At 37.3% G+C, this 14,495-nt stretch overlaps 1 protein-coding gene across 5 annotated transcripts in view; it reads right to left on the bottom strand.

Moving 5' to 3' along the window:
• LOC126291772 (1-phosphatidylinositol 4,5-bisphosphate phosphodiesterase) overlaps window positions 1-14,495 on the bottom strand; it is a 372,603-nt gene that overhangs the window by 48,153 nt on the left and 309,955 nt on the right. For all 5 annotated transcript variants that reach the window (XM_049985456.1, XM_049985457.1, XM_049985459.1 and 2 more), the window contains 2 exons: window positions 12,166-12,313; window positions 4,664-4,821 (listed from right to left, as the gene is read on the bottom strand). In XM_049985456.1, coding sequence (XP_049841413.1) covers window positions 4,664-4,821; window positions 12,166-12,313 — 306 coding nt within the window. The remainder of the gene's footprint in view (window positions 1-4,663; window positions 4,822-12,165; window positions 12,314-14,495) is intronic.

Below are 14,495 nucleotides of genomic sequence, written 5' to 3'. Positions count from 1 at the left end.
CTAATATTACATTTACAGGCCTGAGCACAAATGTTTGACATCTGCAAGCAAATGTACGGTTGAATTATGTACAATAGGCTTAAAAGACAGTTTGAGCGAGGGGTAGGCCAATACCAGAGAGGCCTCAGGTCATATGGAGGCTGCACACAACAAATCGTCACTTCGAAATTAATCTCACCATGTTACAGGTAATGAAACGAGTCTCTTGCAATAACTATTGTAGATTTTAAGAACACATACGATTGTGTGCACACACTTTCAATATAAAAAATCATCTTAAATTTCAGATTCCACCAAAAATTAGACAAACTGATATAATTCACCTCAACTGCTAGAAAATCTAAATCCAAATCAGAGGTGAATTTTCTGAAGCAGTTCTTATGAAAACTGGATTAATACAGGAAGATTGCAAGTCACCATTGCCGTTCAACTGTGCCTTGGAATATACACAGTTACCTGTAAGTAACTCCAGGGTTTCAGAAGACGACTGCATAAAAACTCCAAGATGTACATACAGGAAAATGACAAGTATCAGTGGACAGATAATATCTTCAACTGTCTGTCCGTAATAGCTATTGTGGTGTAGTTGCCTACCTTCTAGTGATGCATTCTGCATGTCAGAACATAGAGGTTAATGAACTGATGTAGACATTTCATGTTCTCAGGTTCCCTAAATGTGAGCAAGTTGTGACCAACCGGTGACAATTTTGGACCAAACATCAGGTCAAACCTCCAACCAACAGAACAAATCACGGGTGGTGCAACACATTCCCCAGGACTGGCAGTTTATGTGGTACAAAGGAAAGGGCCTGGCCAGGATCTCCAGCAGACAAGGTGGAGCATGGTGGGATTTGTTCCACAGTCGACCTGTTGCATTCTAAGCACACATCTGCGAGTAAAACCCTGCTCTTACGTGCGATGACTATTCCAGACAATAATCTTAGTTCTGACTTTTGCAATGACTTGCAGTGACCACTGGAGGAAGCGGTTTTTCACAGAAGGTGGTTTTCAGTGATGAAGCTACGTTTCATTAGGAAGTGTATGGCAAGAGTTTGACTATCATATTAACTGATCCACTACATCTTCCTTCTTCTTCTTCTTCTTCTTCTTCTTCTTCTTCTAGTGTTTTTGTTGTATACATTTCAGCCAACTTTAGAGTGAGCCAATACACTGAAGCTACAGCACTTGCTCCATTACAAGTAACCACAGATTCCATTTACGCATACTCTTCGTTGGCTATCAATACCTCCAATACGTGTAACCTGGGGTTTAAAATGACAGAACACATAGCGTAGCTTCAGCTCACTCTGAAGATGGCCGAGACACATACGGATGAAATATTAAAAAAAGGAGAAATAAGAGTTTATGCAACTGCACACCTGAAGTTTAACTGATCAGTTATTGTGCAGCAAAACATAAAGATGCACATATTGTATTGTAGTTTGTGATGTGGCAAACATTTTGAATACCCATAAAGTGAGTGAAAAACTTGCGGACAGATGCTGTATCCATAGATATATGTGTATTTTATGTTATCTCTTGTAGATTTCATGTAGCAGCCTTCTGAAACCCTGCAGGTACTTAGGAGTAGCCCTGAATAGTGAGAGAATGGTATTAGGAACCCCAAAGGGCATAACACGCAAAGACCGAAGACAACATAAAATACTGTCTGGAGATCACTAATTAGCTTGTTTTCCTGTTTAACATCATTCAGGAAACAAAATAACAAGTTAAATCACTACAGCAAAAACACAGACAACTGGCCTCAGAGTTCGATTAAAAATAGAATGTTAACTCACCACTCTTAAACAAAATCACAACACAAAAACAGGAAATCAAAACTGCAGGCACATTTAAGAAATTAGACAACAGTAAGAGCAAATACATAGATGACAGAAATCACAAAAGACATGACACAACCAAAAACTACAAAGGAAGATACAAAAAATAAAAAGAATAAAATCAAGGAACTAGAGACAAAAAAACCCGACTACCAAACAAATTCAACAGGCAGATCAAAGCAGAGGGTGATTTGAGAGTGAGAAATGAAGTTGAGATTCAAGGGAATGACAAATGGGCCAACAGGAAATAAATCCATTTTGTAAAATTCACTAAAATGGTCCTATGTTAATAAATAAATAAATATGAGCTCATATAATGGCCACAGTTACACCTTATTATTAACAAAAGCTAAATGCAGTGTGTGTTTCTTAAATTATTTTGCTGCGTTAATACAGTTAACACGTTCTGAGATATCTCAAATTGTTTATGCAATAACTATGCAACAGAAAAAAATGTTCATGTGAAAGTTTCAGTTTTCAGTGAATATTATTTGCGTTAAAATATACAGAGACTGATTTTAAAAACTGAGTTTTACTGGTTTATTTTTAAAGGGACATAACTTTATTTTTAAGATTTCTTGTTGTCACAGAACACAAAAGCTAACTAACGATCTGTAGTGACCAAACCACAGAAATAATTAATTACTCCAAATCATTTAAGCTTTGCCTCATCCAGTTCTAGAACAACTGAAAAGTTTTGATGGATCAGTTGGTTCAAAGTTTGGAGTTAGAAGTTCGGTGACTTTTCAAAACACCGCCATCCACTCCAGTGTCAGTTACACATAGAGCATTTTGGGGACTGTGCCCTACAACTTATTGACAGTTTCTCACCACTTTCGCACTCCACTCTCTGTCCTGAAACATATGTGGCCCCGCTTCTGCTCACCATTCTTTCCCTCTACATGTTCCTCACAACTGTGAACAGTACATCTATTTGATAAACAGTGCAGGACATTGTATTTATTAGCAAGTGCGTTCCAAACATATTCATCCACAACCTATGGCACAACTTCATTTAGAGTTTTCTTATTCACATCCTGGAATTCTAGCAGACACCAAGGCATTCAGCTACGAGGTAGTTTAGTCATCCAGAATCTGGACACAACAACACTCCACTAGCTTCTACGGTGCCGAATACAGAATATATATTATAGTATTACAGGCTACTACATGTAAATGAGAGAGAGAGAGAGAGAGAGAGAGAGAGAGAGAGAGAGAGAGAGAGAGAGAGAAGAGAGAGAGAGAGAGAAAGAGAGAGAGAGAGAGGGGGGGGGGGGGGTATTCTTTGATGAGAAGTGTCAAAAAGGGACAATTCTACACCTGTGATTTTTTTGCAACTAAGTTGACAATCAGTATACAAATTTTTCCAGAGATTTTCAAACCACACAGTGTATACACTGCAAAAATATGTCAAGCTGTATGTCTCGGAAATGGATGAGTAGTAACTGAGATAAAGATTTAGTCTTTCTCAGAGTTCCCAGAGTATTTTCCTCAGAATGCAGAAGAATGCTTCACATTCCTTAAGTAAAAAAGTTTTGGTATGATGTGTCAAAACACCTTTTAGAAGTGAGAACATCAACAAAATCAGTTAAGAAGTTTACAAGTGTTCCCGATATTTCGTAAATAGATGAGAAATTTCATCATTTTGGAGCACGTTCTCTCACACTTTATCTCTGAGAGTTTAATCATATTTACACTACAATGTGCACATTTTCTTGTAATGTGTTGAGATTAAACATCACTCTGCCCAACTAAATGACTCCTAATTCAAATAAAACATTCCTTAAAATAAGTGTCTAGTTTTTATTGGCTGCAGAGATATGGCTGTTAGAATTTAAACTGAATGAGCACCTACGTAATGTCTTAAGTGAAGGCAGACAAATTCACCTCCTACTTCAATATACTTTTGATTTCTGTTGCAAAAGACATCTTTGGATGGAATACAGTTCCTGGGCACCATATCAGGAAAACACAAATAAGCCCTCCCAATCTCATATTCTGCAGTTAGGACATCATCCAGTGCTTTCCCTACAAGAAGTGGAATCATTTAAAACAACTGAAGTTCAAATAAAACAATTATCTGCATCAGTAACTCTTTTTATTTCATCTTTTAACATGCTCCGAGAGTTTACACTCTCATTTTCAGGTGGAATAATGATGGTGTGTTACATATTTGCTACCTGGATGCAGCCAGTTGTTTGTCATGGTTTTGTTTTGAATCTGTTACAGTACACAAGCAAACACATGTGTAACACGATATCATTGTTCCACCTGAAGATGAGTGTTTATTCTCCCGTAACACATCTTGGGATGAAATAAAAAGAATGACTGACACAGGCAATTGTTTTACTTGAACTTTAATTCTCATGAACAGTCACACATCCTTACGACATAAAACAACAGCATTTGAATAAGAAAATCTGTCCTACATACCACATTGGCATACCGAACACTTGCAAATATGTACGGCATACTTAAATTCTGTTACATAAACTCAAGCACATCTTCTACAACTGGAGAGCTTCAAAACAAATATGACACTCAATAAATAAAGGTGTAGTAAATGGAGTACCACAATGCGAAATGAAAACTCATCTCTGTAATCCACCATACCTCTGTAATTGATGATAACTGGACACACTCTATACAGAACATGTTATTCAAATTAACTGCTGCACAGAAAATGTGAAATCAGGTCACAATGTTCCCAACTTTTATGACAGTCATAGCACCCATCCACCACCACAAGCACTGCTTTCTCTTCAGTTTACAGACAGGCTACATCACAGCATTTCACAAACTAGCAACTCAATGAGCTATACCTGTGGCATGTAGTTGGAGGAATCAGCTCGAGTTCCTTTAGGGTAAATTCGGCTCATCTGGCGCTTGTTGTAGTTGACAAATTCAATCGCCTGCGATTTTAGGTAACCGAGTCCCGCAGTCTCGGCAAATGATGACATGTTGTGATGAATATTCTTCTCTGAGAACACAAAAACAATTTCAGTACTTCTAAATGGGTGCTAAATTATCACATACCAGTAAGCAAATTATTTTTATAGATAGGTACCACACACTGCTAGCATGTATAGTTACACACTACCAAACAGTACAAAAGTGCACACCGGAGGACAAAGGGTATTCTCAACTCCCATCCTACCACTTAAGGGACTCCTCACAGTTCCATTTGCATATGGAATGCAAGAAGAATAAATTCCCAAATGTCACTGCGCAATCTGGAATTAGTCTAATCTGATCTGTGGTAAATAAATAAATAAATAAATAAAAATTTTCATGCAAATTCCAGGTATGGGGAAGAAAATGGTCTCTCAAGAAGCTCCTGTTAAATTAACAGGGAGGAGGAGAGCCTCTTGCAACAGCTTCTCTTTCCTCTCAGTTGAGATAACTCGTATAATTAACACACTTTGAAATATTTAGTGTTTTAAAATTTGTGATTTATAGAAATCAGTAAAATTAAAATCCAATGGTAGATTAATCCCTCAAAATACCATTATCCAATGACATTATTAACAGAAAAAGAGGTTTTCCTTTAAGCAAGATATAGAACCCTATTTTTAGTCCAGTGAAACTGTCAGAAAAAAAGCCTGTACCTTGCAAAAGGTGGGGTAGAAGATTTTATTTTTGAACTTGTTCATATTGTTGGAAAGGTTAGAAAACAAAGTTTTGCCAACAAAATTTCTCTTGGGAAAACTTTCTGCAGTCAAAAAACTTTGAAAATTTCGGACTTTTTTCAGTTTTTTCAAAATATTTCAGTTTCATTTGCTCCTATCACTTTGACGTCTAGTTACTTTTTTAAAGAGCACAAAATTCTCTACAAATTTGATTCTTACCATTTTTTTCTACTCCCAGTATGTAAGGCACTACAGCACGTCAAAAAATACCATTTTTTTCAAATTTTGAACAAAGTGGCAAATTAGTTTTTGAACACTGTTATTTCAGTTTCTATTTGTGTAGTATAAACATATTATTCATCATGTCATTCATTGGAATTTACCATCTCACTCTGCTGCAGGGCCAAGACACGCAGCATCAAATTCAGTAACTATGAACACCATCACGTCGGATTGCGTGAAGTTTATTTGTGTTACAATATGTAATACGATTGCATGCAGGTGCCATACATTTTCTACAGTTGATTAACGTTAATAATCAGTTATAAGAAAAAGTATGTAGGAATTGTTCTTTAGCGGACAAAAGTGTATTTATTCTTTGGCCTTCGTTCCAGTGGAAGATGTGAAGTCAGGTGGACCGAGTAAATTTTTTGTCATTGATGGAGGGTACCTTATCCACAAAGTGACTTGGACTCAAAATGTTTGCGTCAAGTAAATAGCCCAAAGCTATGTTTCTTACCTGAAACGTCATTTTGGATCTCAATTTGCTATTGTATATGATGGGTATCCATGTGAGGGAGACAAATGTAGCACAAAGAGTTCTGAGAGGATTCGTAGGTCCAAAAAACATTCTTCGGTTGACGTTGTAGTTGAATCAGAGATGGTGAACCAAGTCCCTCTGGACAAGTTCTTGTACAACGAACGATACAAGGTGCGTTTGATCACACTTCTTAAAAAGAAATTTCTGGAGTGTAGCATTGAATTGCTTCAGGCACAAGAAGTTGCTGACGTTATGATTGTAACATCTGCCATTTCAAGAACCTAAGATTTTGGAAGTGTTGTCATTGTAGGAGAATATGTTGACCGGCTTGTGCTCATGACCGGTTTGGGGCAAGGCATTGAAAACTTATGAAGAAAAAATGCAGAAGACAAGTGGTTTTCCACTGCAGTTTATAAGTTTGACAGTGAATATATTCTGTTCACTTACACCTTTAGCGGATGTGATACAACATCCGCTTTTTATGGTCAAGGAAAAATTAAGTGCTGCAATATTGTTGCGAAAAATGAACACCTAACCTCAGCCCTTTGCACGTTCAATAAACCACATGCTATCCGTTGTAGAAATAATAACAGCAGGAGAACAGGTGACTATCGCAATGTATAGTGGATATGTCAGCAGTTCCCGCACACTAGACCATTTGCGGTACCAGCTATTCACCAAGTCTGCCACAAAAAGCAAACTGAATCTTGCACGGTTGCCACCTACACAAGATGCTGCACATCATTCGTTGCGGACTTACTAACAAGTCCAAAGTTGGATGGGAAACTGGAAACCACCTGAGAAATGGGGCTGAAATCACAGTGACCACGGTCCAATACCTGTTATAATGAGCCAAAATCCAGCACCTGAAGCACTTCTTCACATTGTTTCATGCTCATGCAAGCTGAACTGTGGCAGAGCGTGCTCCTGCAGAAAAGCGGATTTGAAATGTTCTTCAATTTGTAAGAAATGTATTGGGGTCAAATGTGAAAACGTACCAAAATTTTTATATGAAGACAGTGAAGATGATTTTATGGAGGATGTCGAGGAAACCGCTGACGAAATCAACGGGCTTGCTAAGGCTGACTCGCTGTTTAAAGAAGAGGTCAATCTGGAATCAACTCTATGTACAGACCCTGAATCCGTAACTCAAGGTATTTCTGGTGACACTGAGGAACCTGGCCCATCAGAATGTTGGAAGTGATGCTCATATCTGTCTCAAGTGCACTAAAGTGCGATATTATAAGTATTACACACCCAGAATTGTCAACATTTTTTAGTAACTGACAATGCATTTATTTGTAATAAAGCTACTTATTTTTAATGTCAACTGCGTGGCTTTTAAACACAAGAATAATTACCTACCTAATTAGGTTCCCTATTGCAGCTAATAATAAATTATTAAGTGTGTGTGTCTCTTAACGATGTATTTTTACATTTATAGTTTTAAAAATACCAGGGCAGAGGTGCCCCATAGTGAACTTAGGTAGTGATGTAAGAATCACAATAGTTGGGTGCCCAGCAATCCTCATGTTGCATACAGAGAAATTGAATACCTGAAAGTGAGGTGGTAAATTCCAACATATAACATGATGTATAATGTGTTTGTACTACACAAACAGAAACATAAAAAATAGTGTTGAAAAATAAGGTATCTTGCCACTGTGCTCAAAATTTGAAAAATTGGTATATTTTTAGGCGCTGTAGCGCCTTAGATATTAGGAGTAGAAAAAAATGGCAAGAATCAAATTTGTAGAGAATTTTGTGCTTTTTAAAAAACAAAATAGACTTTAAAGCGATAGGAGCAAATAAAACTGAGATATTTTTAAAAAACTGAAAAAAGGCCGAAATTTTCGAAGTTTTTTGACTGCAAAAAGTTTCCCGAGCGAAATTTTGTTGGCAAAACTCGGTTTTCTAATCTTTCCAGCCATATGAACGAGTTGAAAAAATAAACTCTTCTACCCCACCTTTTGCAAGATATATCTGCAATTTGGCTCGACTATTTATCTGATATAAAACAATAGTCTGGTTTTCGACCCACCACATTTTAATCTTCGATTTATCACTTTCGCCAGTTTCTATCGGTGGCGGCTCTGCAATTCTTCGCTTTGCAGGGGGCAGTTCTTCCACTTCTCATGCAGGCACAGTGGCCTGGACCCGGGGTATCAAGGAGCCACTGTTTCTGATGTTTGTTCAGTTCTGGCGTGATTATGTCTGCGCGATTGTACCTGAAGATGGCGGCCAGACGAATCACAGAAATATCTTCTATTGAAGACAATTATATCTGGTAGCATACCCGTGAAGAACATAATCATACTTTTGCCTTTTTTGCATAAAAATATTTTTATCACGGCGCAATGCAAAATTTACTGCATATTGGGTGCTCTTTCACTTATTCTCCCGCCCTTGTGGCCTGCCCTGTCTGGCCATGCCTCGATACCTGCAGAAGAGGCCGTGTCACCTGGCAAGGCTCACGCCTATAGAATGACCTACACAGCAAGCATGTGGAGCCAGAGAAACAGCTGTGATCGACTGATGGCTGTCCCCTACCATTCGACTCACAGAAACATCGATCACAGAGTAATTTTAATCTGACTACAGTAGTAATATTGTCTGCCAGGTCACTAATACACATCAACAGTTGCACTCCCAACTAGGGATGGGAGAAACCAACCGATTAAAATGGATATTGGTATTTTAGTTCTGAATAACCGGTACTTTTTGGTATTTGTTTGGGCTCAGTTGTAACAGGTTTTTTTTATTTTTTACTAATAAATGGGTAAAGAAACAAAATATCAATTAGCCACAGCAGCACTGCAAACATTTTTGGTTTTTAAACTAACCTCTTTTGGAAAACATTTTTTATTAAGAAAATTTCCATTGCTTTGAAATATTGTGTTGTAGCAGAAAATGGGTAAAGAAATCAGTGATATTTCGATAATAAGGTCGACACAACCGAGCAACAAATGCATGGCATAAGAATTTGTGCAGCACTGCTGAGACAATAATGTGCCTGCTGCTATGTGGCATCGCCTTAAAATAGATATTCTTATACATTCTGTGTGCAATACTTTCCCCATCCAGTCTGTATGGTAGTTTCTCACTGTCATGGTCAGTCATCAGTTTTATGAAAGAATGGCACCATCCCTTGTCTGGGAGTATCTTATTAAGTGCACTATTAATGAAGTACAAAGCTCCATTTGCTTTAAAAGATTAATAACGGCAGGAGTCACAACAGACTTTTAAGATAATATAAGGAGAAAACGTGAAAGTTAATACTTCATTCATGGCTTACTATAAATTTAGAAAGCAGCTGATATGCTACCTGTGTCTACAGAATATGCATTTATTTGGTTGTAGCCCTCGAAAACGGACAAATTAACATAAAAATAGTTCTTCAGCCTCAGTTTTCACCCTTTAGTGTGGCTGTGTGTAATGCAGAAATAGTGATACTCCAAACCTGTTTTTGGGCAGTGTTTCAAAAAATTAGAACCAATATGAGAATATGGGTATTTTTCATAAAATTCAATCACTTATCAATTTTTGAAAAAAGCAGTGAACAGTGGAATGGTCTTCCTTTATTCACCTGTTTGATTTACTATTGCGATTCCATGCATCCTGAAACTAACAGTAATAATTTTTCAATCTTTTTTCGATTTCTGCATATATTACAGCGAATGACAGGGATAAAGAACAAAAAATTGGTTATTTCAGAAACCCGATATTTTGAATGGTAAGTGCCAGATTAAAATGGCATTGAAAAAAAAGTAATATAACTGAAAATCAGTTGTTTCAGTGATAACTGCCACCCCTCCCAAGTTACTTCTATCAATGACATTCCATCTGAGATAACATGCTGCGTTGTCCCTAAAAAGAAATCCTCAATCCGGTCAGTAATTCTTCATTTGATAGCTTATGTGTATCATACATAACTAAATAAGCACTGATGCAATACTGAAACAGAAGCATTTTGTAAGTCAGGATACACTGTATTCACCTGATTGTCTTGATCTGTGGCTTTTCACTGCTACATTTCTTATTTAGACTTTACATTTTTAAAACAACATTTTTTTTTCCAGCGCACAGCAGAAAAGCTCACATTTATCTCTAAACACGTAATAGGCAATGTACCCATGACTTCAGACTTCAAGCTGTACTGTGAGAACAGGTATAATGCAGCTAATTTTAAGACAGTAAATTAAATTTACAGAATGCAGTCATTCATTCAACAAGAAATCCAGTCCTAATAAGTCATTCACTGCAAATGTAATATATAACAGAAACATAAAAATATGATTGGATAATACAATTAAAATGATCACTTATATTGACCAAATCTAGGCACTATATAATTACTTTTCTGATGACTTCCTAGGACACTTTTCTGAGACATCCAGAAAAAGGGAGAGAGGTCACACAGTTTTTTTAAACACTAAAAATATACTCTTTTATTCAGAAACATCCTCATGGCATTCAATGGTCATATTCCAGTTAGTCAGTTAAGATTCTAATGGATCACCAGCAGAAATAAAAATATAGTAAAGAGAAGAATACAAAATTATTCCTAACTAACATTTTAATATTTTTAAAGAGTCAATTTCCTGTTGATATCTTATGTCCATTGCATTGAAACATAATCTGATGTGGTGCCTTATAAGAAAACAGTTGTCACTGTTAGGTGCTCCACACAGTGCATAAGGACCGACGGAAGTTCCGCAGATGCGCAAGGCATGGCAGAGATAGGCATTCATCCTGACTGACTCACTCACTCATACGTGACCACTGCACAACTTCAACAGAAAGTAACGGTGAGAAAATAAGTGCCCATCCACAGATTGCAAACCCTAGTGGCTGCATAGTACTTTTGTCATTTGTGTTCTGGCACAACCACAAGTGCCAGAATAAAGATGGAGAATGTCATAGAAGAGAAGGTGGTGGAACAATGTTGGCCAATGGTGCACTGTTAGGACCGCACCACGACAGGAGTGGCTTCTACAAGAGGAGGATATAAACACCGCTCCTGCCAGCCTCGGTCGTTCAGGATCAGCTCAGATTCGGGAGTATTCGCACAGGACTAGATGCGGCCTAGCAGAGAACGCTACAGTAGCAGTTATTAGTGATCCACAAACTGTGTGACAAACTTGCAGGAACATTGTACATAGCAAAGGACTCTGATTAATATTGCATGTTGCCCATCCCTTATGACACGTTCCTATAAATACAAGTATTGTCCAACTTCTTTATTGAAATAAAACTACTACTGTTATTTGCTTGAATAGTTGTACAGCATTCCGAGAATGCAGCATCTATTAGGCACCCTATATGCGACGAGTGGTCAGAACCCCACAATTTGTGTTTTGTTTTTCATTGAAAAGAGTCCTTTGTAGAAAAAATTCTATAGTTTCAACAATTACACTTTCACTTATGCTCAGTTACTTCTTTTTTTATTTGCTCCCTAATTACTGTAATGAAATAACACACATATCTTGCACACGTGAGCTGAGCAAAGCTCATGGCTGCTACGACAATAACACAGCATTCCAAGCGTTTTTAGATGATTACAATGAGTGCTCATCGGTGACACTGTGTGTTACGAGGTACTGGCTATATACTTCTTTTTTTACCTTTGCTAATATTTTTCAGTTTGTTGATAACTGTAGATATTTACTAGTAATTTTGGGTTTTTGTCATTTCCAGATTTTTAGATCTGATTATCATTTGTCAGAGTCATAACTGGCTAACTGTGATAGATATATCAAATGAGATCAAGACATTTGTGAGTAAAACAGCATTTCAAACAAATCACTTGCTCCGGTTAGAGACTGTCACATTTTACTGACTAAATGTTCCCGTAGCCACAAATCACTTGCTCCGGTTAGAGACTGTCACATTTTACTGACTAAATGTTCCCGTAGTACAAAATAAGAGCACTTACTCTCCGCAACGTCAAATCCTTGGAACTTGATGGGCTGGGCATAATTGACCATGGAGGAAAGCCAAGGGTGGACATTGGTGGTGGAGCCCGTGTACTGCACGGGCACTGGGGCATCGCCCTCGGGTGCAGCCACCTCCTCTGGAACCTCCTGTGGACACCGAAAGTGGTCGGAACAGTCACAGACAGTCACAACAGCTGATGTCGTATCAGAATACTGTTCAAAATTTCTCTTACATTATCTGCATGTTACCCTTTTCATACTTCCTGTCTGAGTCATGATCAGAATTTTGTTGTCTTACTGTATATGTGAGTATTTACATATTGTTTTCTCTTAAACATGCGATTCGAAAAATACAGGGTCATCTTATACTTGCAGATTATATTATTGCTGCTGAGGTCAATGTTTTTATGTCATGAAATAAATTAATATAGAGGTCATCTTAGCTTTACAGATCAAGCTTTGACACCTGATGTCATGTGAAGATTTATTTTGAAGACTTCCGAAGGGGCAGAGGGGGAACAGTGACACCAGCTGAGTTGAGGACTATAAAAGACGTGTGTGTGTGGCGGCGGAGGGGGGGGGGGGGGGGGGGGGATATGGTGAGAGGGCAGCAAATTTCATTGTGCTACTACCCTCTGGGAATATACATCAGGCATCTTTATTTCTTACGAACATCTACCACATTTAAATTGCAGTTTGCCCAAAGCCACTGAAGTCAGATTTGAATTGACTTTAAAACAGGACAATATTCAACAACACAATTCTGCAGGAGACAGTAAAAGTCTAGATAGAGGGCACTGACACCCATACATGTTTTGTGTGGCAATGTTGTCAACGCTCAACCTGAGGTACAATGGCAATGAAAGGGGACAAATAAGCTGTAAATTCTATGATTAAAAATAGTGGCTTACATAGCAAGCAAAAAAGAAAGTCAAGATAAAAATTAAGGTAAACAATTTCCTTTTGTTTATTTTATTTCATCTTGCATTATCAAAATACAGACAATCAATAAATAGTGAAAGTTTGGAATAAGTATTATAGTAATGGATTTACGCAGATATTTTATATCAATAAAACACATCCTAATTTTAATTACTGAGAATACCTTAAAAATAAATTTCCTCAGAGAGACTTTTTTTTCTTTAACTATTAATTTATTTTAAGAAAAACTGAAAGAAAAAGGGCCATCTTATACTCATTAAAATAATAAATCATTGATTTAATACACAAGAGTGTCTGTAATATAAGTAATATGACGCGCGCGCGCGTTATTGAACTGCTTGTTGATGTTGACTCTAACATCGTTGGTGTATCAGAGCACCACTTCAGTAATGTGACAATTCAGAAGCTTCCTGTATTGGGAATAGATTAATTTTTCCTGTGTTACACATATTATGTTAACAGCAGCAGCAGCAGTTGGACAGTTAGTCCTAATTTAGGCCAGTCTTATAGCCATTCACTGCAAACTGTAGGCATATCAGGCCCTAATAAAGTGTGTCACTGTTTTACAGGAAACTTGATTACTGCACTCAAGTTGTAATGATGGCTTTCCCCACAGACCTACTTTAGCAAATTCAGAAAACACTTTCAATGTCATTTTCTTGTTACGCAGATAGTGTACAGATACCACTATCGACAAGCAATTTTCTACACTTAAATACAGCCATTCAGTCAAAATTGAGATCATTTACAACACTGTCTACTTCATGCAGCCTGCAGATTGCTGTTTTCTATTTCCGAATAACTGGTTTCCAACAATGTCACCCACCTTCAGATCTGTTAAACAATAAAATAAATTACAATTATTTCTAATCCTTTGTTTATAAAGCTCAAATTTTTTTAAAAGAAAATAGTTACAATACAGATGATGTGTAACATACCATATGTTGTAGTACTTAGAGTTACATACCATCCTGTCAGTTCACTATCATATACCAAAAACATATCCATCAGTATATGGCAGTCAACTGACAGCTCCTTTATGAGAGGTTGGTATATAACTGCAACAACTGCAAAATAAGGTATATTACACAACTTGTGTATTGTAGCTAGTTTAAAAAAAATGAGAGAGAGAGAGAGAGAGAGAGAGAGAGAGAGAGAGAGAGAGGAAGCAGCTTTATAAACCAAGAATTAGAACAAATTGTAATTGTATAGCACAGAAATACTGTAACAAATAAGTCTGAGATGACTGCGTGCAGAATCGCAGTTCGAGGGGAGCCTGTGATCAATTCCTATTTGATCTAGGATCATGGGATAAAGTTTTTGGTTTAGCCTGGACCAGTTGCCACTTGTATAGTCCTTCAAACAACTGTCTTATTATAGCTATGTT

Source organism: Schistocerca gregaria, chromosome 9, assembly GCF_023897955.1.
Source record: "Schistocerca gregaria isolate iqSchGreg1 chromosome 9, iqSchGreg1.2, whole genome shotgun sequence".
NCBI lineage: Eukaryota > Metazoa > Arthropoda > Insecta > Orthoptera > Acrididae > Schistocerca > Schistocerca gregaria.
Note: the sequence above shows the minus strand (reverse complement) of the source record. Positions and strands in the feature narration are given on the sequence as shown.